At 46.5% G+C, this 19,003-nt stretch overlaps 1 protein-coding gene across 1 annotated transcript; it reads right to left on the bottom strand.

Moving 5' to 3' along the window:
* Window positions 1-2,209: 2,209 nt before the first annotated feature.
* LOC142857098 (uncharacterized) lies at window positions 2,210-10,370 on the bottom strand. The gene is made up of 4 exons (XM_075984739.1): window positions 10,115-10,370; window positions 7,865-7,991; window positions 6,152-6,247; window positions 2,210-4,494 (listed from the first exon to the last, which is right to left on the bottom strand). Exons 1-4 carry the CDS (start codon window positions 10,130-10,132, stop codon window positions 2,900-2,902), a joined length of 1,836 nt encoding a protein of 611 aa, XP_075840854.1. The 5' UTR covers window positions 10,133-10,370; the 3' UTR covers window positions 2,210-2,899.
* Window positions 10,371-19,003: the final 8,633 nt, after the last annotated feature.

Consider the following 19,003-nt stretch of genomic DNA (forward strand, 5'->3'; position numbering starts at 1 on the left):
ATAACTTTTACCCAACAAGGATGAAAGTTTGCAAATTGGCCCACAGGTCGGACATGGGGGCTTTGATTTTACATGACAGGATGGGATAAAGGATTTACCTTCCAGATAAGACTTAATATAGCCACCATTAGTACCCAAGCCATTGGCCCCAACCCAGTCCTGCCCAATTTAAAAGGACCAACAAAAATCCAGAACAAGGCCCCCCAGGCGTCCAGGCAAATCCCTCTAACACCTGCGTCATCCCCATTCATAACCTTTACCCCTACTGGGTTCGGGAGACAGGCTAATGCATCTGATAGAGGGAGCTTTCACGGCTCTCAATGGGACTAACCCAGAAGCTACTCGGGCTTGTTGGCTATGCCTAGCCTCTAGTTCCCCTTATTATGAAGGACCAGCCACATCTGGAGAGATTACTAATTCGACCACTCTCCCAGAGATATGTAAAAACCTCAGCTTACACAAGCTCACTTTACCACAGGTAGGAGGCCAAATTATAGGAACAGTTCCAAGTAGTCACCAGCCTCTATGCAACCAAACCATTTCAATAAGTCCCAGGAACTACTATCTGGTTCCCCCTAATAACACATGGTGGGCATGGAATACCGGGCTTACTCCCTGTGTGTCAGCTACAGTCATGAACCTAACTAAGGACTTCTGTGTGTTAACCCAGGTAAAGCCTCATATCCTCTACCATTTGGAGGATGACCTGCTAGAAACCCTCAAGGGGAGGCATAGACAGAAAAGAGAACCCGTGTCCCTAACCCTGGCTGTTCTGCTGGGACTGGGAGGGGCAGCGGCGGGGATAGGAACAGAACAACTGCCCTTATACAAGGGAACCAACAATTAACCCAGTTACAACTCGCTATAGATACAGACCTCCAGGCAATCGAGAACTCTATATCCTTGCTTGAAGAATCCCTCGCCTCCTTGTCTGAAGTCGTGCTCCAAAATAGAAGGGGTTTAGATTTATTATTTTTAAAGGAGAAAGGCCTTTGTGCTGCACTGGGGGAAGAATGTTGTTTTTATGCTGACCATGCTGGAGTAATAACAGACTCCATGACAAAATTAAGAGAGAGGCTAAACCAACGTCAAAAGGATAGGGCAGCACAACAGAACTGGTTTGAAAGATGGTACAGTAGGTCAACCTGGATGACCACCCTAATCTCTACCGTCATGGGGCCTTTATTAATACTTTTACTTCTGTTTACTTTTAGGCCTTGTATTTTAAATCGCTTGCTGCAATTCATTAAAGATCGCTTGTCTATAGTTCAGACTTTAGTGCTTACACAACAATATCAGATGTTGAAACAGCAGGAGTCAGAACCCTAAGTTTTAAGATTAAAACTAGGGACATAAGAAAAGGAGGGAATGAAGAAAATAAATTGGGAAAAGGAGAATTTCCCTTGAGCCCCAAGCACCTGGACAGGTTCCTCATTCCCCCACCTATGCATATCCTGCCTAGCTTGAAAAACAACCCACCCACGCACATCCTGCCTGGCTCGAAAAACAAAGTCTTGGGGTTTTCCTGAGAACTGGTTGGAACAAACAACTATGTCCTAAGGTTGACCCTTATGCTAATGTTGTCGCGGGAGGTCCTTCTGCTCCTCCAGCCTATAGCCGCTGAGATACCAGCCCATTGGGGCGTGGTCTCTCTCCCTTTAAAAAAGCGGCTACTTTTTTTTTCTTGCCCCTTTTCGCTTCCTGCTCCGTTTCCCCGGCTACTAGACTCCTTCTTGATTGCACAGAGGGCTGTTGTCTGGGATGGTTATCTGTAAGTTTTTTCCCCTTTAAATAAATATCACTCTATTAATCATAATTCCAAACTGGTGTGGCATTGTTTGCGACTTACGCTTTCACCTGGCGCAAAATAAAAACGTGATGTCCAATCAGATTGTAACACATATCTGATAAGCTAATGTTGTGGGGTTTGCCTATAAAAGCTTGCTGGAATTGTTGCTCAGGGTGCTCTGCCTCCTGGGAGACCAGAAGCACCTGGTTGCACAATTGTTAATAAATCCTCTTGCTCGTTGCATCTGCTGGACTGGCTAATTGAGTCGTGGGACTTCTCCCTGGAACTAAGACCAGAGGGTGAGGGTCTTACACCCCTATAACCCAAACCATTGAAGAAAAAAGTGTTTGGGGGTTAAGAATATGATTGAAATATATTGTATAAAAATTTTTCAACTAAAAAAGAAAAAGAGCCAGGCAGTGGTGGTGCACACCATTAATCCCAGCACCTGGGATGCAGAGCCAGGTGGATATTTGTTAGTTTGAGGTCAGCCTGATCTACAAAGTGAGTTCCAGGACAGCTAGGGCACTGTTAAACAGAGAAACCCTGTCTTGAAAAAATTTTTAAAAAAAATTAAAAATAAAAAGAAATGTTGACACAAAGCCCTTAATGGTGCAATTCTTTTGGCAGTGTGAAAACACATGGGATTGAGGTCTTTTAGATCTCTTGTGTTACCATGACAATTTCATTGCTTCCTAGGAAAATCAGAGGTCATGCAAATATTTCTTTTTCATCTTTGTTCATCTATCTCCCCCTCTATTGTTCCTTGTTGCTTTAAAATACTCGTTAGACTTGATGAATAAATAAAAGGATAATTATTTCTGGCATTTAACCAAATGCTAGCAAAACTGGGTTTTACACCAGATAATTCTCACATACTGTGCAGAGCTTAGGCTGGCCTATTTTTTAATATATGATTCTTTAGATGGCAAGTGATGAACTGTGACAAAAACTTGTTATAGGAATGACAATCAAGTGTCTCTTCAGTATAATTTTCCAGAAACTAAATTATTTCTCTGGCCATAGGATTTTCCCTGATACTGACATTGAAAAGTATTTTTCTAGCATGTGCTTGTTCAAATGGATGGATGGAAACACTGCCCCTATCTTTTAAACGCTGGTATGAATCTTTCGGTGTTGAATAAAGGATGAATTATGGCTGAAGGTCTTCCCACATTCACTGCACTCAAAGGGCTTTTCTCCAGTGTGAGTTCTCATGTGCCTAATCAAGGAAAAGTTGTCATAAAAAGCCTTCTCACACACTGTGCATTCGAAGGGTTTCTCTCCAGTATGTATCCTACTATGCCGGAGAAAATTTTCAGGTTGAGTGAAGGCTTTCCCACATTCCCTGCAAACATAAGGCTTCTCTCCAGTGTGGATACGCATGTGTCGGATGAAGGAGGAGCTATAGTAAAAGGCTTTCGCGCATTCTTTGCATTCCAAGGGTTTTACTCCACTGTGGGTTCTAGTGTGTCGGATGAAAACAGAGTGGTGGGTGAAGGCCTTGCCACATTCATCACATTCATAGGGCTTCTCGCCAGTGTGAAGCCTCGTGTGTTGAATCAGAGAAGAGTTGTCACAAAAGGCCCTTCCACAGTCTTTGCACTCAAAGGGTTTCACTCCAGTGTGTGTCCTCTTATGCCTGATAAAAGTGGAGCGCTGGGTAAAGGCCTTTCTGCACTCACTGCACTCGTATGGCTTCTCGCCAGTGTGGATCCTCATGTGCTGCATGAAGGATGAGCTGACACAAAAAGCTTTCCCACATTCTTTGCACACGAAGGGTTTTTCCCCTGTGTGGGTCATGCTGTGGTGGAGAAATGTGGAGTGGTGAGTGAAGGTTTTACCACAGTCCTTGCACTCATAGGGCTTCTCTCCAGTATGGGTTCTCTTGTGTTTCACCAATGTGGAGGAGTGAATAAAGGACTTCCCGCACTGGCCGCACTCGTACAGCTTCTTTCCGGTGTGAATCTTCATATGCTGAACAAACGAAGAGCTGTAGCAAAAAGCTTTCCCACATTCTTTGCACAGGAAAGGCTTCTCTGCAGAGTGCGTCACCTTGTGCTGGAGAAAAGCGGAGCGATGGGAGAAGGTCTTCCCACATTCGGTGCACTCGTAGGGTTTGTCTCCAGTGTGCAGCCGCTGGTGCTCAGTGAGGTGAGAACTGCGCTTGAAGGCCTTCCCGCACTCGATGCACTGATGTAGCTTCTTCCCAGTGTGAATCCTCATATGCTGAACAAAGCCAGCCATGGAACGACACATTTTCCCGCACTCACTGCATTCATAAGGCTTTGCTCCAGCATGAATCTGCTGATGCCATACTAAGGTCCGATTGTTCCTAAACACTTTTCCACAGCCTTTACACTGATAAAGGCTCCCAACATCAACCACAGGCTCTTTTTCTGGTCCTTGAGAATCATGTTCATGGTAAGAATCTCGTGGAGTAGCTTGCTCCTGTAAGACTTGTAAACAGAGACCATCATCTGTCTCCAAAGCCTCATGATTATAAGCCAGCTCTCCAGGGCATGTCTCCTTGGAAGAGTCAGTTGTCCCTGTGGTCCCACCTGGCATTTCTGACCATGTTTCATTATCCTTGGTCTGCCCTACCTTGAAGTCCTCTGAGGCTCTCTGTGACAGTTGTTCTTGGAAATAGAAAGTCCGTGGAGAAGCAATGGGTTTTGAGGAGTCAGTGGACTTTGCTTCTTCACCTAAAGGAAATCCAACAAGAAAAGGTATCTGTTTACTAGTAAACAGAATCAAGTGCCAATGAAGCAGAAGATGAAATATTGCCTCTAAAGGCTACTACTGCACTCATGTCCTAAAACCATGTCTGCAAGTTCTTTTTCATTCACTCTTAACATCTTTCAGTGGAAACATAAAAGGGAAAGGTGGGATGGGGAGAGAGAACCAAGAGCAGAGAGGTCACTCCAAACTCCAGAATAGGGGTGGCGGGCAGAGCAATGGGTATAATGTGTGCAGTCAGTGTGGTGTAAGGAAGTATCATGACGCTAAAACGAGAGAAGTTGGGCCTAATTTGGCCTGGATGGAAGGCCAAAAGAGATCAGCAGAGGATATGCAGAAACACTGGTATGTCATCCTATTTCTCAGGAAGAGTAAGAGTTACCAAGCAGAAGAAATGAGGGGTGTGGTCGGGGAGACAGACACTGTAGTGAGAACAGAGTACAAAGGTTTGACAGAATCCAGACTACCAAGCAAAAGGTGAAGAAGGCGAGAACTGTGGAAATGAGGAAGGAGACAGGTAGGGACAGAAAACACACATTGTCAGGATTCTGGACGTGCAGGAGTGAAAGAGGGTGAGAAGCTCAGACATACTGGGTCTGCTGCCATGAGTAAGGACTAAGGGAACAGAACACACGCAAAGCCAATAGCACTTACATAAGATCAGTGACATAACACAGGCAAATCAACATTAGGAACAACAGTAAGGATCTATAGGAAAAGAAGTTAAAAATACAATGCTAATTCTCCCAAAATTCATCTACAAATGCAATATTAATTCCATCTCCCCTCCCCAGAATAGCTATCAGCTAGCAGGTCAACACACTGCTGGTTGAGATGGAAATTATATCGGAGGTTTCTCAAAAACACTAAGAACAGGATTGACATATGATCCAGTTACACTGTAGTATTAGGAGTGGCGGGGCTGCGTCCCCAGCACCCCGGCCCCCTGGCTAGCTCATGCCCCGAAATAACAACACACAAACTGTATTCATTTAAACACTGCTTGGCCCATTTCTATCTAGCCTCTTCTAGGCTAATTCTCACATATTAATTTAGCCCGTTTCTAATCCTCTGTGTAGCACTGCTAGGTGCGCTTACCAGGAAGATTCTAGCCTACGTCCATCCTGGGTCGGAGCTTCATCACGTGTATCTGCCTGGGAGAGGGGAGCATGGCCTCTCTGAGCTCACTTCCTCTTCCTCCCAGCATTCTGTTCTGTTTACTCCTCCCACCTATGTTTTAACCTATCAGGGCCAAGCAGTTTCTTTATTGCTTAACCAATGAAATCAACAGATTGATATATGACACTCCTACATCATTACACCACTCCTGGCTTTACCCAAAGGTGACTAAATCCACACAGCACAGAGGTAGACACCTGCACAGCCATGTCTGGAGCACTATTCACACAGCTAAGTTGTCTGAGTAAGGGCAGAGTGTAGGGTGGGGTATGACGTCAGGGGACCACAGGGCTCCATGTTCTGAGCAGTTGAGATCTACCAGGCTGAGGAATCTCAGCACAGCTGCCCCTTGGTGCCCACGGCCACTCTCAGCCATGCCCCTTGGTTCCCACGGCCACTCTCAGTCATGCCCCTTGGTGCCCAGGGCCACTCTCAGCTGCTTACCTGTGCAGGGGCTTTGGAAGAGACCTCTCTTCACTGTCCATACACCCTGCTGATGCTCTTGGAGGTAGATCAGCTCTGGCATAGGAACACGATACCCTGGCATGAGAAATACAGAAAGCAGCATTTATAGGTAAGGACAGAATTACAACCTCATGTTTACAGTATGCATGTATTGGCACATTGCCAGGAAACCACAGCCGGGGGGGGGGGGGGTGTCCTGGCCTTGGAAGGCATTCTCTGTCAGTTTGAGTAGGAAGCATCCGACCTGCTTGGAGAGCACAGTTCCCTAGCAGTGCCTGTTTCAAACCCAATGAAAGCAGAGGACATTTCTGGCCATAAGCACCCAGCATGTGGGTTTCAGAGCTCCCAAGTAACTGTGGTGTTTAACGATGACTGAGAAACAGGGGACCCTGGAACTGAGGATGGGCGTCTACCGACAGCTGTTTGAGGCAGGCCTACTGCTCCAGCTGCTGCATCATCCTGCATCCCTCAGGGACAGCCTGAGGACTTAGAGCAGGAGGAAGATGACAGGAGAACGGTGCTAGCTGCTGTCTAGCAGTAGCCAGCCACACCTCTGGCATTTACACAGATGGAATCACACGCCTGGCTTGCAGGATGAATCTAGTATGGCAAAACTCCTTTACTTTCAGTCAAACACGAAGGCTTATGGACAGAAATCGGGCTGAGGCAGCCATAGGAAAATCACTGAAAATCCCACATAGCAGACAAAAGAGTCAGGATTCGCTGGGCAAAGGCTCACTGACAGCTACCACATGCCTGGCACTGAGCTTGGTGGTGGGACCTTGGGGGCGGAGCACTGAACCTCCCTTCATTGAGCTCCCTGCTCTCAGGGACTCTGCTTGTCTGGTTCCCACATCCAGAATGTTAGTCCTGGAACAAGCCCAACACTAACGCACAAACCAACATGTTTAGTCCACTGTGGACACAAGGCTGGCAGAACCCCAAACCATTTGAGTATCTGGGGGAAGGGAGACTTGCGCTTCCCCTCAGTTCCGACTTCACACTGAAGGTAAAGTGGCTTCCGTGGAAGACACGTGGGTCTGTCTGTTATGTAGACTACGGCAGCCCTGAGGTGCTCCACGTTCTGCTCTAGGCACTCTGGATATTGGCTCACTTTCTTTGTAGGTGTTACTAAAGGGCTGCACTAAACATGAAACCATCTCGATAATAAGCCATACTCAAGGTTGGGCCTGGGAGGTGATTTCTTTTCTGCAGAGGCTAGCCAACAAGAGCAGAGGACTCAACACTAAGGTGCTACTTGGCACAGGCCTTAGGAGGTGGCAGGAGCTAAAGAAGTCACTTGGCTAGGGCTGTGCTGCTGTGAGACACCAGCAGCACAGGGAACAAAACACCTTATTATCTGTCCCCAAGCTGCCCTTGAGCTTTTGATCATTGCACCCTGGCCTCTCATTTGTCTGCATCATAACTGGATCAACCTCCTGGAGAGCCCCATGCTGGTGGGCCCTGCTGGCTCACTCAGCTCTGCTGTGGGGATGTGGAACAATGACATCTGACTGCCTGACTGACAATATGATCCCTGATGTAGACACTGAGAAGCTGAGCAGGAAGCTGTCATATCACAGTAAGCTGAGGCTGCAGGAACATAGGTGGTGACCTCAACCAGCAATGCCTACACAGGGTGCAATGAAGGCAGCTTTAAGTTCTGCACCCAGAAGAGAAATGGGTCCTTACCCAGGGAGACCAGAAGCCCATAGGTCTCCATCATCACCTCCTGGTACAGTGCTCTCTGAGTAGGGTCCAGCTGTCCCCATTCCTCCACAGTGAAGGTTACGGCCACATCTTCAAATGAAACCAAGGCCTGGAAATATAAACAGAGGTAGTTGGGTGGCTATGTAGACCACATGCAAAACTGGACCCTGTTCCGTGGTTCTGGGCAAGAATGCAGGAACAAAGTCTGACTGCAGATCTTAAGGACCTGGCCCGGCACAGACAATAACCTGTGATGTTAGAAGAGCCCAGCCTGGCTAGCTCAGTCAGTAGAGCATAAGACTCTTAATCTCAGGGTCGTGAGTTCAAGCCCCATGTTAGTCACCAAATGTAGCACTGATTCTAATTGGTCTTAATAATAAAAACCCAGAGTCAGATATTAGGGGGTAAAAGCTGACAGATCAGAGAAGCAGAGCAGCCAGTCACTAGTTCTTACCTCTATGAAATCCTCAGACTGAATGGAAGATCCCGTCTCTATAAGTCCCCAGACTAAATGTCATCTCTATGAAACCTCAGACTGAAATCTGAGCTCCTGTCTCCTCCAGCCTTGTATTCCTCTCTCTGCCCAGCCATATCACTTCCTGTCTCCACCTCCCTAGTGCTGGGATTAAAGGTGTGTGCCACCACTGCCTGGCCTCTATGGCTATCTAGTGTGGCTAGCTCCGCACTCATCATCAGGAAAGCTTTGTTTGTTAAAGCACAAACAAAATATCACCACGGGCTTAGGGAGGGGACGAGGACACTGTAATTCAAACAATGATCACCACCTCAGCTGCTGAACCTCACTGGTCTGCCCGGCATAGACTAGTAGCCAGGACAGTCAGGCTACACACTGAGAAACCCTGTCTCAAAAAAAAAAAAAAAAAAAACCTGAAGCCAGGGCATGGGCATGTGTTTATTGCTCTAGTTGGTGGCGTAGATCTGGGAGAGCAGGGCCTAAAACTCATGTGACAGCCAACTTTATTCAGAGCATCAGACAATTTATACTCCAAGGGTTAAGAAGCGTCACCTGAGTAATGTGTATAATTCCAAGGACAAGCTGCATGCAGCAAAAACATGTTTTCCATAGAGGCTAATGAATACAGCTGAAGTAAACTCTCCTATCCACTGCACCTGGAAGGAGCACAAAAACACAGTCCAAGGACAAGTCTCTGTTTTGAACAAACTGAGGTCACAAGAACTTGTCTTCTTGGAGTTTCCTCGCGAACACTCAGAATCCTCTTCGCATGACTCCATTCTTGGGCCGTGTTCCAACAGGCTGGGAAGATGGCTGTGGGGAAGTGCTTGTGGCATAAGGACAGGATTTCAGATTCCCAGTGCCCATGGATATGCCGGGTGGCAAAGGATCTCCAGAGCAAGATGGCTAGCTTGATGAGCCGGAAAGTCAGCTCTGTATCCAACTGGGAGACACGGCCTCAGTAGATCAGGGTGTAGAGCAGCTGATGCCAGACATCAGCCTGAGGCATCACTTATTCATACACACACACACACACACACACACACACACACACACACACACACACACACTGGGGGGGGGGGGGTCTTGGGTCCCATCCTGATGGGCCCTGCTGGCTAGACTGTGAAGACATCTCACTCAACCCTGCTGAGCTGGTCCCCCTATCTGTGGGGCTGTGGGACAATGACTGAATGGCAGTGATGAGAAGGACTATATTTCTTATGTAATAATCCCTGATGGAGACACCAAGCAACCTAGCTGACGGTGAACAGTGTGGCATGCTGGAAAATAACTGTGGGTCCGCTGGGCATGTGAATCCCCAAAGCACAGTCATTAACGAATATTTTAACGGGTTTCCTTTGCAGTACGGATTCAGTGCTGTTCAGGGGCAAGCCAAATTCGCTATGAAGATAAACCCAGTCTCTTTGCCTGCCAGCAGACCACCTTGCCGGCAACACGGATGCTCCCGAAGCCACACCCACAGAGTGATGCTGCTTGGGTCCTGCTGAGTACAAGACCCAAACCACACGCGTACTGGCTCCAGTTCTCTCAGGACGGAATTATTACGGACATTCCATTACAGACCCAGAGGACGGACGCCAAGGGCGAGGAAGAGCAGGGTTCAAGACTTGAGCCCGACACGGGAGCCCCCTGAGGCTCCCGCTGCTTCCAGATCCAGAGCACTAACGCGGGAAGGGTCGGAAGTTCCAGGATCAAGTACCCAAGCAGATGGCCCGAGAGCAGGGCCGTACACTCACCTGTGCGGGCGTCGCCATGGGGACCACTTGTAGTGAGGCCCCGAAAAGCGTGCGGCGGGGAGTGCTATTCGGCCGCGAAGGAGGACGCGCTCCGCGCGGAATGTAGAAGTGGATCCTCTGTCTTCGGGCTCCTTCTCCTGCGCTCTTCTCAATTCAACGCAGCCCGCTTCTGCCCAAAGCAGTGAACCGCTGGGGAGGCGGGACGGGAACCACGGGACCAAACGTCGGAAGTCCAGCCGCCGCGGTTCCCAGGAACGCCCATTACTCAGTGCGTCATTTCCCAGACCGCGGCTCTGCCTTCTGGGAAATGTAGTCTTTCTTCAATCTTCACCCCCCCCCCCCCCCCCGCCCCCAACGGCACTTGGAACGCACTTCCTATTCGCTGTAAAACAGTGTGCTTTATGAAGGAAGCACTTGTGTAGAAGGGTCTTTCCTGACACTTGGTAGTGTTATCGTTACCATCACTAAGTGCTTTGGCAAAATATCAAGCCACCCCAAGCGCTGGCACTTCCGGGTTCCAGGGCTGTGCAGGCGCCATCAAGCGCTCAGGCAAATTACACAGCCACCCAAGCCCTATGTGACCTACAGGCAGCGTGGTCACGTGATCTACGCTTCCCACTGTGCGTCCCTCTACGCAGTCTGGACACAGAGCTGGACACGACCCCTGTCCACACACTCTTCATGCACGAACTTCCTCAGACCTGCATACGTGTGTTTTTCTCGCTTAATAAACTTTTTTTTTTCGGTGTTGAACTTTCCTTTATTAATTATGGAAGAGTTACTGTTTAACACATTAAAGTCTTGAATGTGTTTTTCCTGATGCTGTTTCCATGTATGACTAGGTGACTCAATTACAGTCCCCCTTGGTTCTAATGATAGCATGAAACTAGATTATACAATTTTCCTCATTAATTCCTAAATGCCTTTCTATTATTTTTTAATTTATTTTTTTACACATTAGAGTACTACGCTGCGGTAAAAAACAATGACTTCTCGAATTTTGCATGCAAATGGATGGAAATAGAAAACACTATCCTGAGTGAAGTATCCCAGACCCAAAAAGATGAACATGGGATGTACTCACTCATAATTGGTTTCTAGCCATAAATAAGGGTCACGGAGACTACAATTGGTGAACATAAAGAAACTAAATAAGAAGGTGAACCCAAGGAAAAACATATAGTTATCCTCTTGCCTATGGGAAGTAGACAAAATTGCCAGGGAGAAAATTGGGATCTTGGGGGTGGGGTGGGATGGGGGTAAGGGGAGATGGGGAGAGAAAAGTTAGAAGGGAAGGAGGGAGGAACTTGGGGAAACAGGAGGATTGGGATAAAGGAAGGTTGGACAGGGGAGCACGGAACCACAATTCTTAGTTAAGGGAGCCACTTTAGGGTTGGCAAGAGACTTGACCCTAGAGTGGCTCCCAGGAGCCCATGGTGATGTCCCCAGTTAGTCCCTTGGGCAGCTGAGGATAGGGAACCTGAAATGACCCTATCCTATAGCAATACTGACGAATATCTTGCATACCACCATAGAACCTTCATCTGGTGATGGATGGAGATAGAGACAGAGACCCACACAGGAGCACTGGTCTGAGCTCCCAAGGTCCCAATGAGGAGCAGAGGGAGGGAGAAGATGAGCAAGGAAGTCAGGACCATGAGGGGTGCACCCACCCACTGAGACAAGGGGGCTGATCTATTGGGAGCTCACCAAGGCCAGCTGGACTGGGACTGAAAAAGCATGGGATAAAACCGGACTCTCTGAACATGGCGAACAATGAGGGCTGATGAGAAGCCAAGGACAATGGCACGGGGTTTTGACCCTACTTCATGCACTGGCTTTGTGGGAGCCTAGCCAGTTTGGTTGTTCACCTTCCTAGACATGGACAGAGGAGGGCAGACCTTGGACTTTCCACAGGGCAGGGAACCCTGACTGCTCTATGGACTGGAGAGGGAGGGGGAGAGGAGTTTGGGAGAGGGGGAGAAGGGTGGGAGGAAGGGGAGGGAAATGGGAGGCTGGGAGGAGGCGGATACTTTTTTTTTTCTTTTCTCAATAAAAAAAATAATTTATTTATTTATTAAAGATTTGTGTCTCTTCCCCGCCGCAGCCTCCCATTTCTCTCCCCCTCCCCCAATCAAGTCCCCCTCTCTCGTCAGCCCAAAGAGCGATCAGGGTTCTGCCCTGTGGGAAGTCCAAGGACCACCCACCTCCATCCAGGTGAGCATCCAAACTGCCTAGGCTCCCACAAAGCCAGTGCATGCAGTAGGATCAGAACCCATTGCCATTGTTCTTGAGTTCTCAGTAGTCCTCTTAAAGTGGGTTTCCTTGTGTGTCTCCTGATCTGTTCTTGCTCGTGCCCGGTAATTCCAGGTAGTCTTCTCTCCTAATATCTTTAAATTGTCTCCTTCTCTGTCTTCATGTCTTAAGACACCCCTCTCCCCTTTTGGTCAAAACCCAATGACCTCATTTAAACTTGAATACTCTCTGTAAAGACCATCCACAAAAAAATGACCACCTTCTGCTCAGTGTTGATTTCAACATCATAGGAAACATCTTAGAGGAATGTAGTTTAACACCGAACACCTTTGATTACTCCCTCTAGTAAGGTTAGACATGGCTATTTGGTTACACACAAGTTTCCCAGAATATGCCTGGTTCCACTATTTTATCCATTTTGGGTCTTTTGGCCAACAGTTATGATTCTAGCCAACCAGCACGGCTGGCACATCCAGGTTCCAGGGCCACGCATGTGCAGACAAGCCCTCAGACAGAATACTTAGCCACCCCGGGGACCTTAAAAGGCCCTGTGTGACCCGTGTGCAGCATGGTTGCATCACCTACTATGACACAGCTATGTAAGCCCTTGCAGGCATGCATGAGCTCTGTCATCTGCTTATGACGTAGCTACATCACCCCCCCCCCCCCGTGCGCAAGCACTAGCCAGCACGTAAAAGCTGGACACGCCATCTTCAGCCCTCTCACACATTCTGCACACAGACTTTACCAGGCCTTACACATCTCCTCTAATAAACTCCTAAGTGGGTTTGTTGCATGTTTTGTGCTTCCTTCTCACTTGTGCCAAGTAATTTTAGTTGTGTGATCAGCCTCCTCCCCCAATAGTACTGTTATGTCCAGATCCACCAAGTTCCCCCAAAAGCAACAGAGACCAAATCCCCTTTGTAAAAGCAAAGAGCCTTTATTTTATGCAAGTTTGCAAGCTCAATCTCTCCACATATCTAATGTATTGGAATAATCAGAGAACCCCAAGCTCAATTAGAGTTGTGTTTTTATAGTAGTAAAGGTAGGGGTGAGTGATTTCTAAGATTCAGGACCCCTAGTTGGCTGACATTTGTCTAGGGGTGTTCTGGTGAATGTGCTGGGAGGTGATCCTATCTACAACTGTTGGAACTTTAGGCATTTCCTTTGGATGGTCTGTTTCTGGATGGTGCCTGGGCAGTCTCAGTGTGTGATTCTTCCTGCAACCTCAGGGTAAACTACTGAGACTCAGGCCTCCATTAAACTTATCGATGGCTGAGTCCTACACTGGCAGGTGATAATGATTGGAAGTAAAGAACTTCCTTTGGTTGGTCTGTTTCTATTTAGCTCATCATGGCTGGTTCCTACAGTACAAATATTATTAGGAATACTTTAAGGCCCCAGGAGAAGCGCTCCAGGGTCAGTTTCCGAAGCGTCTGGGGTAAGGGTGGCAGGGCGGCTGCTGTCATCTGGTGTTGGCACTGCCCCTCTTTGTTTCCATCACTAGGCATGGGTTGGTTGAGCCACACTCAGTCCTGTGGGATCCACCAGGCCCAAGATCCTCTGCAAGAGCCATGTTCCCACATCCTAGGAGCTGATGTGGTTGTATGAGGGATCAGCCAAGCCTGTCACTTCACCAAAAGCCTTTCAGGGGTCCAGTGAAGGCGTGGGTGGGCAAAGCCCTGGCTTATTTAATTTAGCATGATTTTACGAAGCATTCCCTAATGATCCCCTGAACTTTATTGGTATCAGTTGTAACATCTCCTTTTGGTCTCTAACTTTTATTCATTTGGCCCTTTTCCTTACTTTGGTTAGTTTGGCTAAGACTGTTGATTTTATCTTTTCAAAGAATCAACTCTTTGTTGCACTGATTCTTTGTATTACTGATTTTATTGTTTTGGGGTGTTTCATTAATACTTTCCACTTACTGATTTTGTATATGGCTTTTCCCCCCTAGGATCTTGAGGTATGTGAGGTGGTTTGAACAGGAGTGCCAACATAGACTGTATGCATGAATGCTTGGCCTATAGGGAGTGGCACTATTAGGAGGTGTGGCCTTTTTGGAGGAAATGTGTCACCTTGGGAGCAAGCTTTGAGGTCATATGTATCCAAGTTATGCCCAGTGTGGGACATAGTTGCTTCTACCAATTATAGAACAAAATGTAGACCTCTTAGATCCTTCTCTTGCACCATGTTCTGCCATAATAATAAACCTTTGAAACTGTAAGCCAGCCCATTAAATGTTTTCTTTTATAAGAGTTGGTGAGGTCATGATGTCTCTTCACAGCAATAGGAACTATAATGGATTAAGTAAAAAATGCTGCAGATCCCCTAGTGGCTGCAGCGGGCAGGGTCCCAAGGCCATACTGCAGGTCCTGCAGGTTCCCTGAGCAGCAGCAGGCAGTGGGCAGCCTGAGAGCAGCCAGTCCCAGGCAGGGATGGCGCAGTTCCCCAAGTGGCTGCAGGGGCCACGAGTCCCAGGCAGGGAGGGAGCTGTGTGGTGGGTGAGAGACTTCGATGGGGCAGCCAGTCCCACCAGGAGAGACAGACAGATGGGCATGCCACGAGACCATGCCGCAGGTCTCCAAAGGCATCTGGTCCGGGGGAAGAGAGGCGTGGTGGGTGAGAAACAGAGATATGGATAGGTACACCATGCAGAGTGAGGTTGGATATTTATTTAGTGGGCTATGGAAGGGAAGAGGATAGGGGGTAAGGAGAAAGGGGGAAGAGCAGAGAGACAGAGAGAAAACATAGAAGGGAGAATAGGAGAAGTAGGGAGAAAGGAGCAAGGCAGAAGCTACCTCTTTTGGGAAGAGAAGAAAAAGAGAAGGGACTCAGGCTGGAAGCTGAATATCAGCTCTCCATCAGCAGATGGGGGAGGGAATGGGCATTGCTTGTCTCTTAAAGGGACAGAGCAGACCATTACAGGAACCCTAAGACCGAAGTTGGTACCAGGGACTGGGGTATTGTTTTGATAGACCTGACCATGTTTTTGTTTGGAGAAATGTAGACTTTGGGAGTTTGGATTAGAAAAACAGTTGAATGCTTTAAGTGAGGCTTAATCCCATACAAGTAGGAGCACAGAAGACAGTGGTGCCAAGGGTGATTTGAACTATGTGGGGGGGCTGGATCAAAATGTTTCAGAAGAGAATTTTAGTATGTTGCCTAGATATCATTCTTGTGATATTTTGCTGAAGAATGTGGCTGGTTTTTGCCCTTGTCTAAAAAAATCTGCCAGAGGCTAAAGTTTTGGATTAATTGCATTGCAGAGGAAATCTCAAAACAGCCTAGTATAGACTCTGCTGTGTGGTTACTCCTATTGATTAATAATGAAAAGGGGTTCACTAAGCAAGTAAAACTACGAAATGTACAGAATGAAGATAAAAGGGACACCAGGAAGTGGAATGGATCTAAACTGTGTTCAAAGAGATGCAAACAGATTAAGAAATCAAATAAAGGGAATGGTGACCTCAAGGCAAGAACCCACCCAGCTAAACTTCCAATTTGTGAAAAGGAATCAAAGAACAGTTTAGATCCAGGTTTGGCAGTGAACACCTTTAATCCCATTACTCAGAAGGCAAAGGCTGGCAGATCTCTGAGTTTGAGGTCAGCCTGCTCTACAGATGGCGTGTCAGGATAGCCAAGCTTAGGCAGTGAAGGAACCATGGAAAACAGAAAGCTGGTGAAGAGGTAATTGAATGAGAGGGCCATGGTCCAGTCCCAGTGAGCTGCAGAACATGGCAGTTTCGGTCATGTGGTTCTGGCTTTAGAGTCAAGGAGAGAAGAGAGGGCTACGCAATCTTGCTTTGCAAATAAGGAAAGCCGCTGAGACCAGGCACGTGGCAGGGTCGTTGCATGAGGACCTGAGAGGCCATTGTGTAAAGATGCTGTGAAGGTGAAGCCTGGAGTGTCCTGGAGAACCCAAAATATTGGAAATGCCGGAGTCGTTTGATTCCTGCAGAGGAAAGCTGCTAACAGGGAGTGGAGCCAGCCTGAGAGAAAGAAGTGTGTGTTGCAGTCAAGAGAGCAGAAGGGAGTTGAAGATCTGAAGAGCATTTTTTTTTGATGTCAGACATGGGGATGCAGAGTTTGGAGTTTTCCTAACTGGTTTTTGGCCTTGAATTGTTCCAGTATTTCCTCACTATTCTTCCCTGACTCCGTTTTGGAATGGTAATATATATACACATACATACATACGTGTGGGGGGGGGCAGAATTTTCCTATCCCAACTGCATGTTCCAACATAATTGATTGGGAGGCTTAAGATAAAGTATAAATGCTTGGCTGAAAGTGATAGTTAAAGCTTATTACTAACTAACTCTTACACTAAAATTGACCCATATTTCTTGTCTATGCACCAAACTACTACTTTCTGTCTCTCTATCTCTCCTCAGTTCTCCAAAACCTCTATTGTTAATTGATGGAGGAGGGTCATCTTTCTATCTGTTGTTTCATTGGTTAAATAAAGAAACTGCCTTGGCCCTTTAATAGGACATAAAATTAGGTAGGCAGAGTAAACAGAACAGAATGCTGTAGAAAGAAGCTGAGTCAGGGAGTCGCCATGATTCTCCCACTCCAGGCAGAAGCAGGTTAAGATCATTCCTGGTAAGCCAGCTCGTGGGCTACACAGATTATTAGAAATGGGTTAGGTCAATGTGTAAGAGCTAGCCAATAAGAGGCTGGAACTAATGGGTCAGGCAGTGTTTAAAAGAATACAGTTTCCGTGTAATTATTTCGGGTGTAAAGCTAGCCGGGTGGCGGGACGCAGCCCGCCGCCTATTACTACAGTTAATTTTGGCTGGCCCTCTGATTGAAAGCAAACTTTATTGTCAGAATAAAGTTGATCACAACACCAGGTCCTGAAGACAAGTTAGAAGAGCTGGTGCAAGTCAAGGAAAACAATACATTTTAAAACATATAAACATAACATGCAAGGTCTCTGGGACATCTTGGAAAGACCAAATCTATGAATTCTGCGCATAGATGAGAAATACTACATTTTAAAAGCATAGAAAATATTTTCAATAAAATCATGGCAGGCAATTTCCCAAATCTAGAGAAAGAGGACCTGCACAAGCACAAGAGGCACACAGAACACCCCAAAGAGGCAGGACCAGAAAAGAAACCCATGTCATAGTACAGCTAAAGTACTGTGCTGGATAGTCTTATGTCTACTTGACACAGCTAGAGTCACTGGAAAGGAGGCAACAAAAATTACTGATTTGTTGGGAATTATACGCTAAGGTGTGTTACTTTTGTTAATGGTGAATCTGTTTTTACCTCTGTGAAGCTGCGAGGCTTTGCCTGTCTTGAATACCCTATGGTCTAATAAAGACCTGAACTGCCGATAGTGAGGCAGAAGAAAGGATGGGTGGGGCTGACAGGTAGAGAGGATACATACAAGGAGAAATCTGAAAGGGGATTTTGGAGAAGTAGCCCAAGAAAGAGGAGGACATCAGGGGCCAGCTATCTAGCTACACAGCAATCCACGGAGTAAGAGTAAGATTTACAGAAGTAAAAGAACAAGAAAAGCCCAGAGACAAAACATAGATAGAATAATATAAAAGAAAGTTGGCAAGAAACAAGCCAAGCTAAGACCGGATGTTTATAACTAAGAATAAGCCTCCGTGTATGATTCATTTAGGAGCTGGGTGGTGAGCCCCCCAAAAGAGTTCAAAGAGCTTAACATCATATTACTATAATGATTAATGGGGGAGGGCCCAGCCTATTGGCTTCAGATCCTGAGAACCCAACTCTTCCCATCATTCAAGGCCATGGTAAAGCCAGTATTGCCCTGATATTAAAGTCAGACAAAGCCACAACATAAAAAGAAAATTATAGGCTGGTCTCACTGATAAACATAGACAGAAAGATGTTCACTAAAGTCATTGTGGACTGAATTCAAGAACGCACCAGGTTGACATTGTCCCAGAGATGCAGATGTGAATCAACATAAGTAAATCACTGAACATCATCATCACAGACTCAAAGGCAGAATCCACATGCGCATCGGTTGCAGGAAAGCCTTCTGTTAAAATCCAATGTCATGACAAAAACATCTGAAAGGTTGAGGAATGGAGCAACTATATCTCAATAATATAATATATATATTATATATTTGAGACAAACATACAGCCAACCTCACTCTCAGTGCAGAAAAACAAAACATTTCCACTGAGATCAAAGATAAGACAAGCAGATCCACTCTCACCTCCTCTTCAACGTCACACGTGAAGTCTTAACTATAGCAGACAAGAGAGGAAAACAGAGTGGATACAAACAGAAAGGAAGAAACCTAAGTGCCTTTACTCTCAGGTGATGTGATTCTACACATTAGGGACCATAAAGACTCCACCAGGAAACTCTCGGAGATGATAAACACTTTTAAAAGTGGCAGGATACAAACCAACCTACAAAAATCAATAGCTTTCATAGTTATATATATGTGTGTGTGTGTGTGTGTGCATATATATATATATATATAGCATGCTATATATATATATATATAGCATACTGAGGAGGTGCTCATATTCAAAATCGCCTCAAGACTGATAAAATGTCTTGGAGTAAACTTAACCAAGGAAGTGAAAGTTGTCTGCATACAAGCTTTAAAACACTGGAAGAAGGAAATTG

This window comes from Microtus pennsylvanicus, chromosome 1 (genome assembly GCF_037038515.1).
Source record: "Microtus pennsylvanicus isolate mMicPen1 chromosome 1, mMicPen1.hap1, whole genome shotgun sequence".
NCBI lineage: Eukaryota > Metazoa > Chordata > Mammalia > Rodentia > Cricetidae > Microtus > Microtus pennsylvanicus.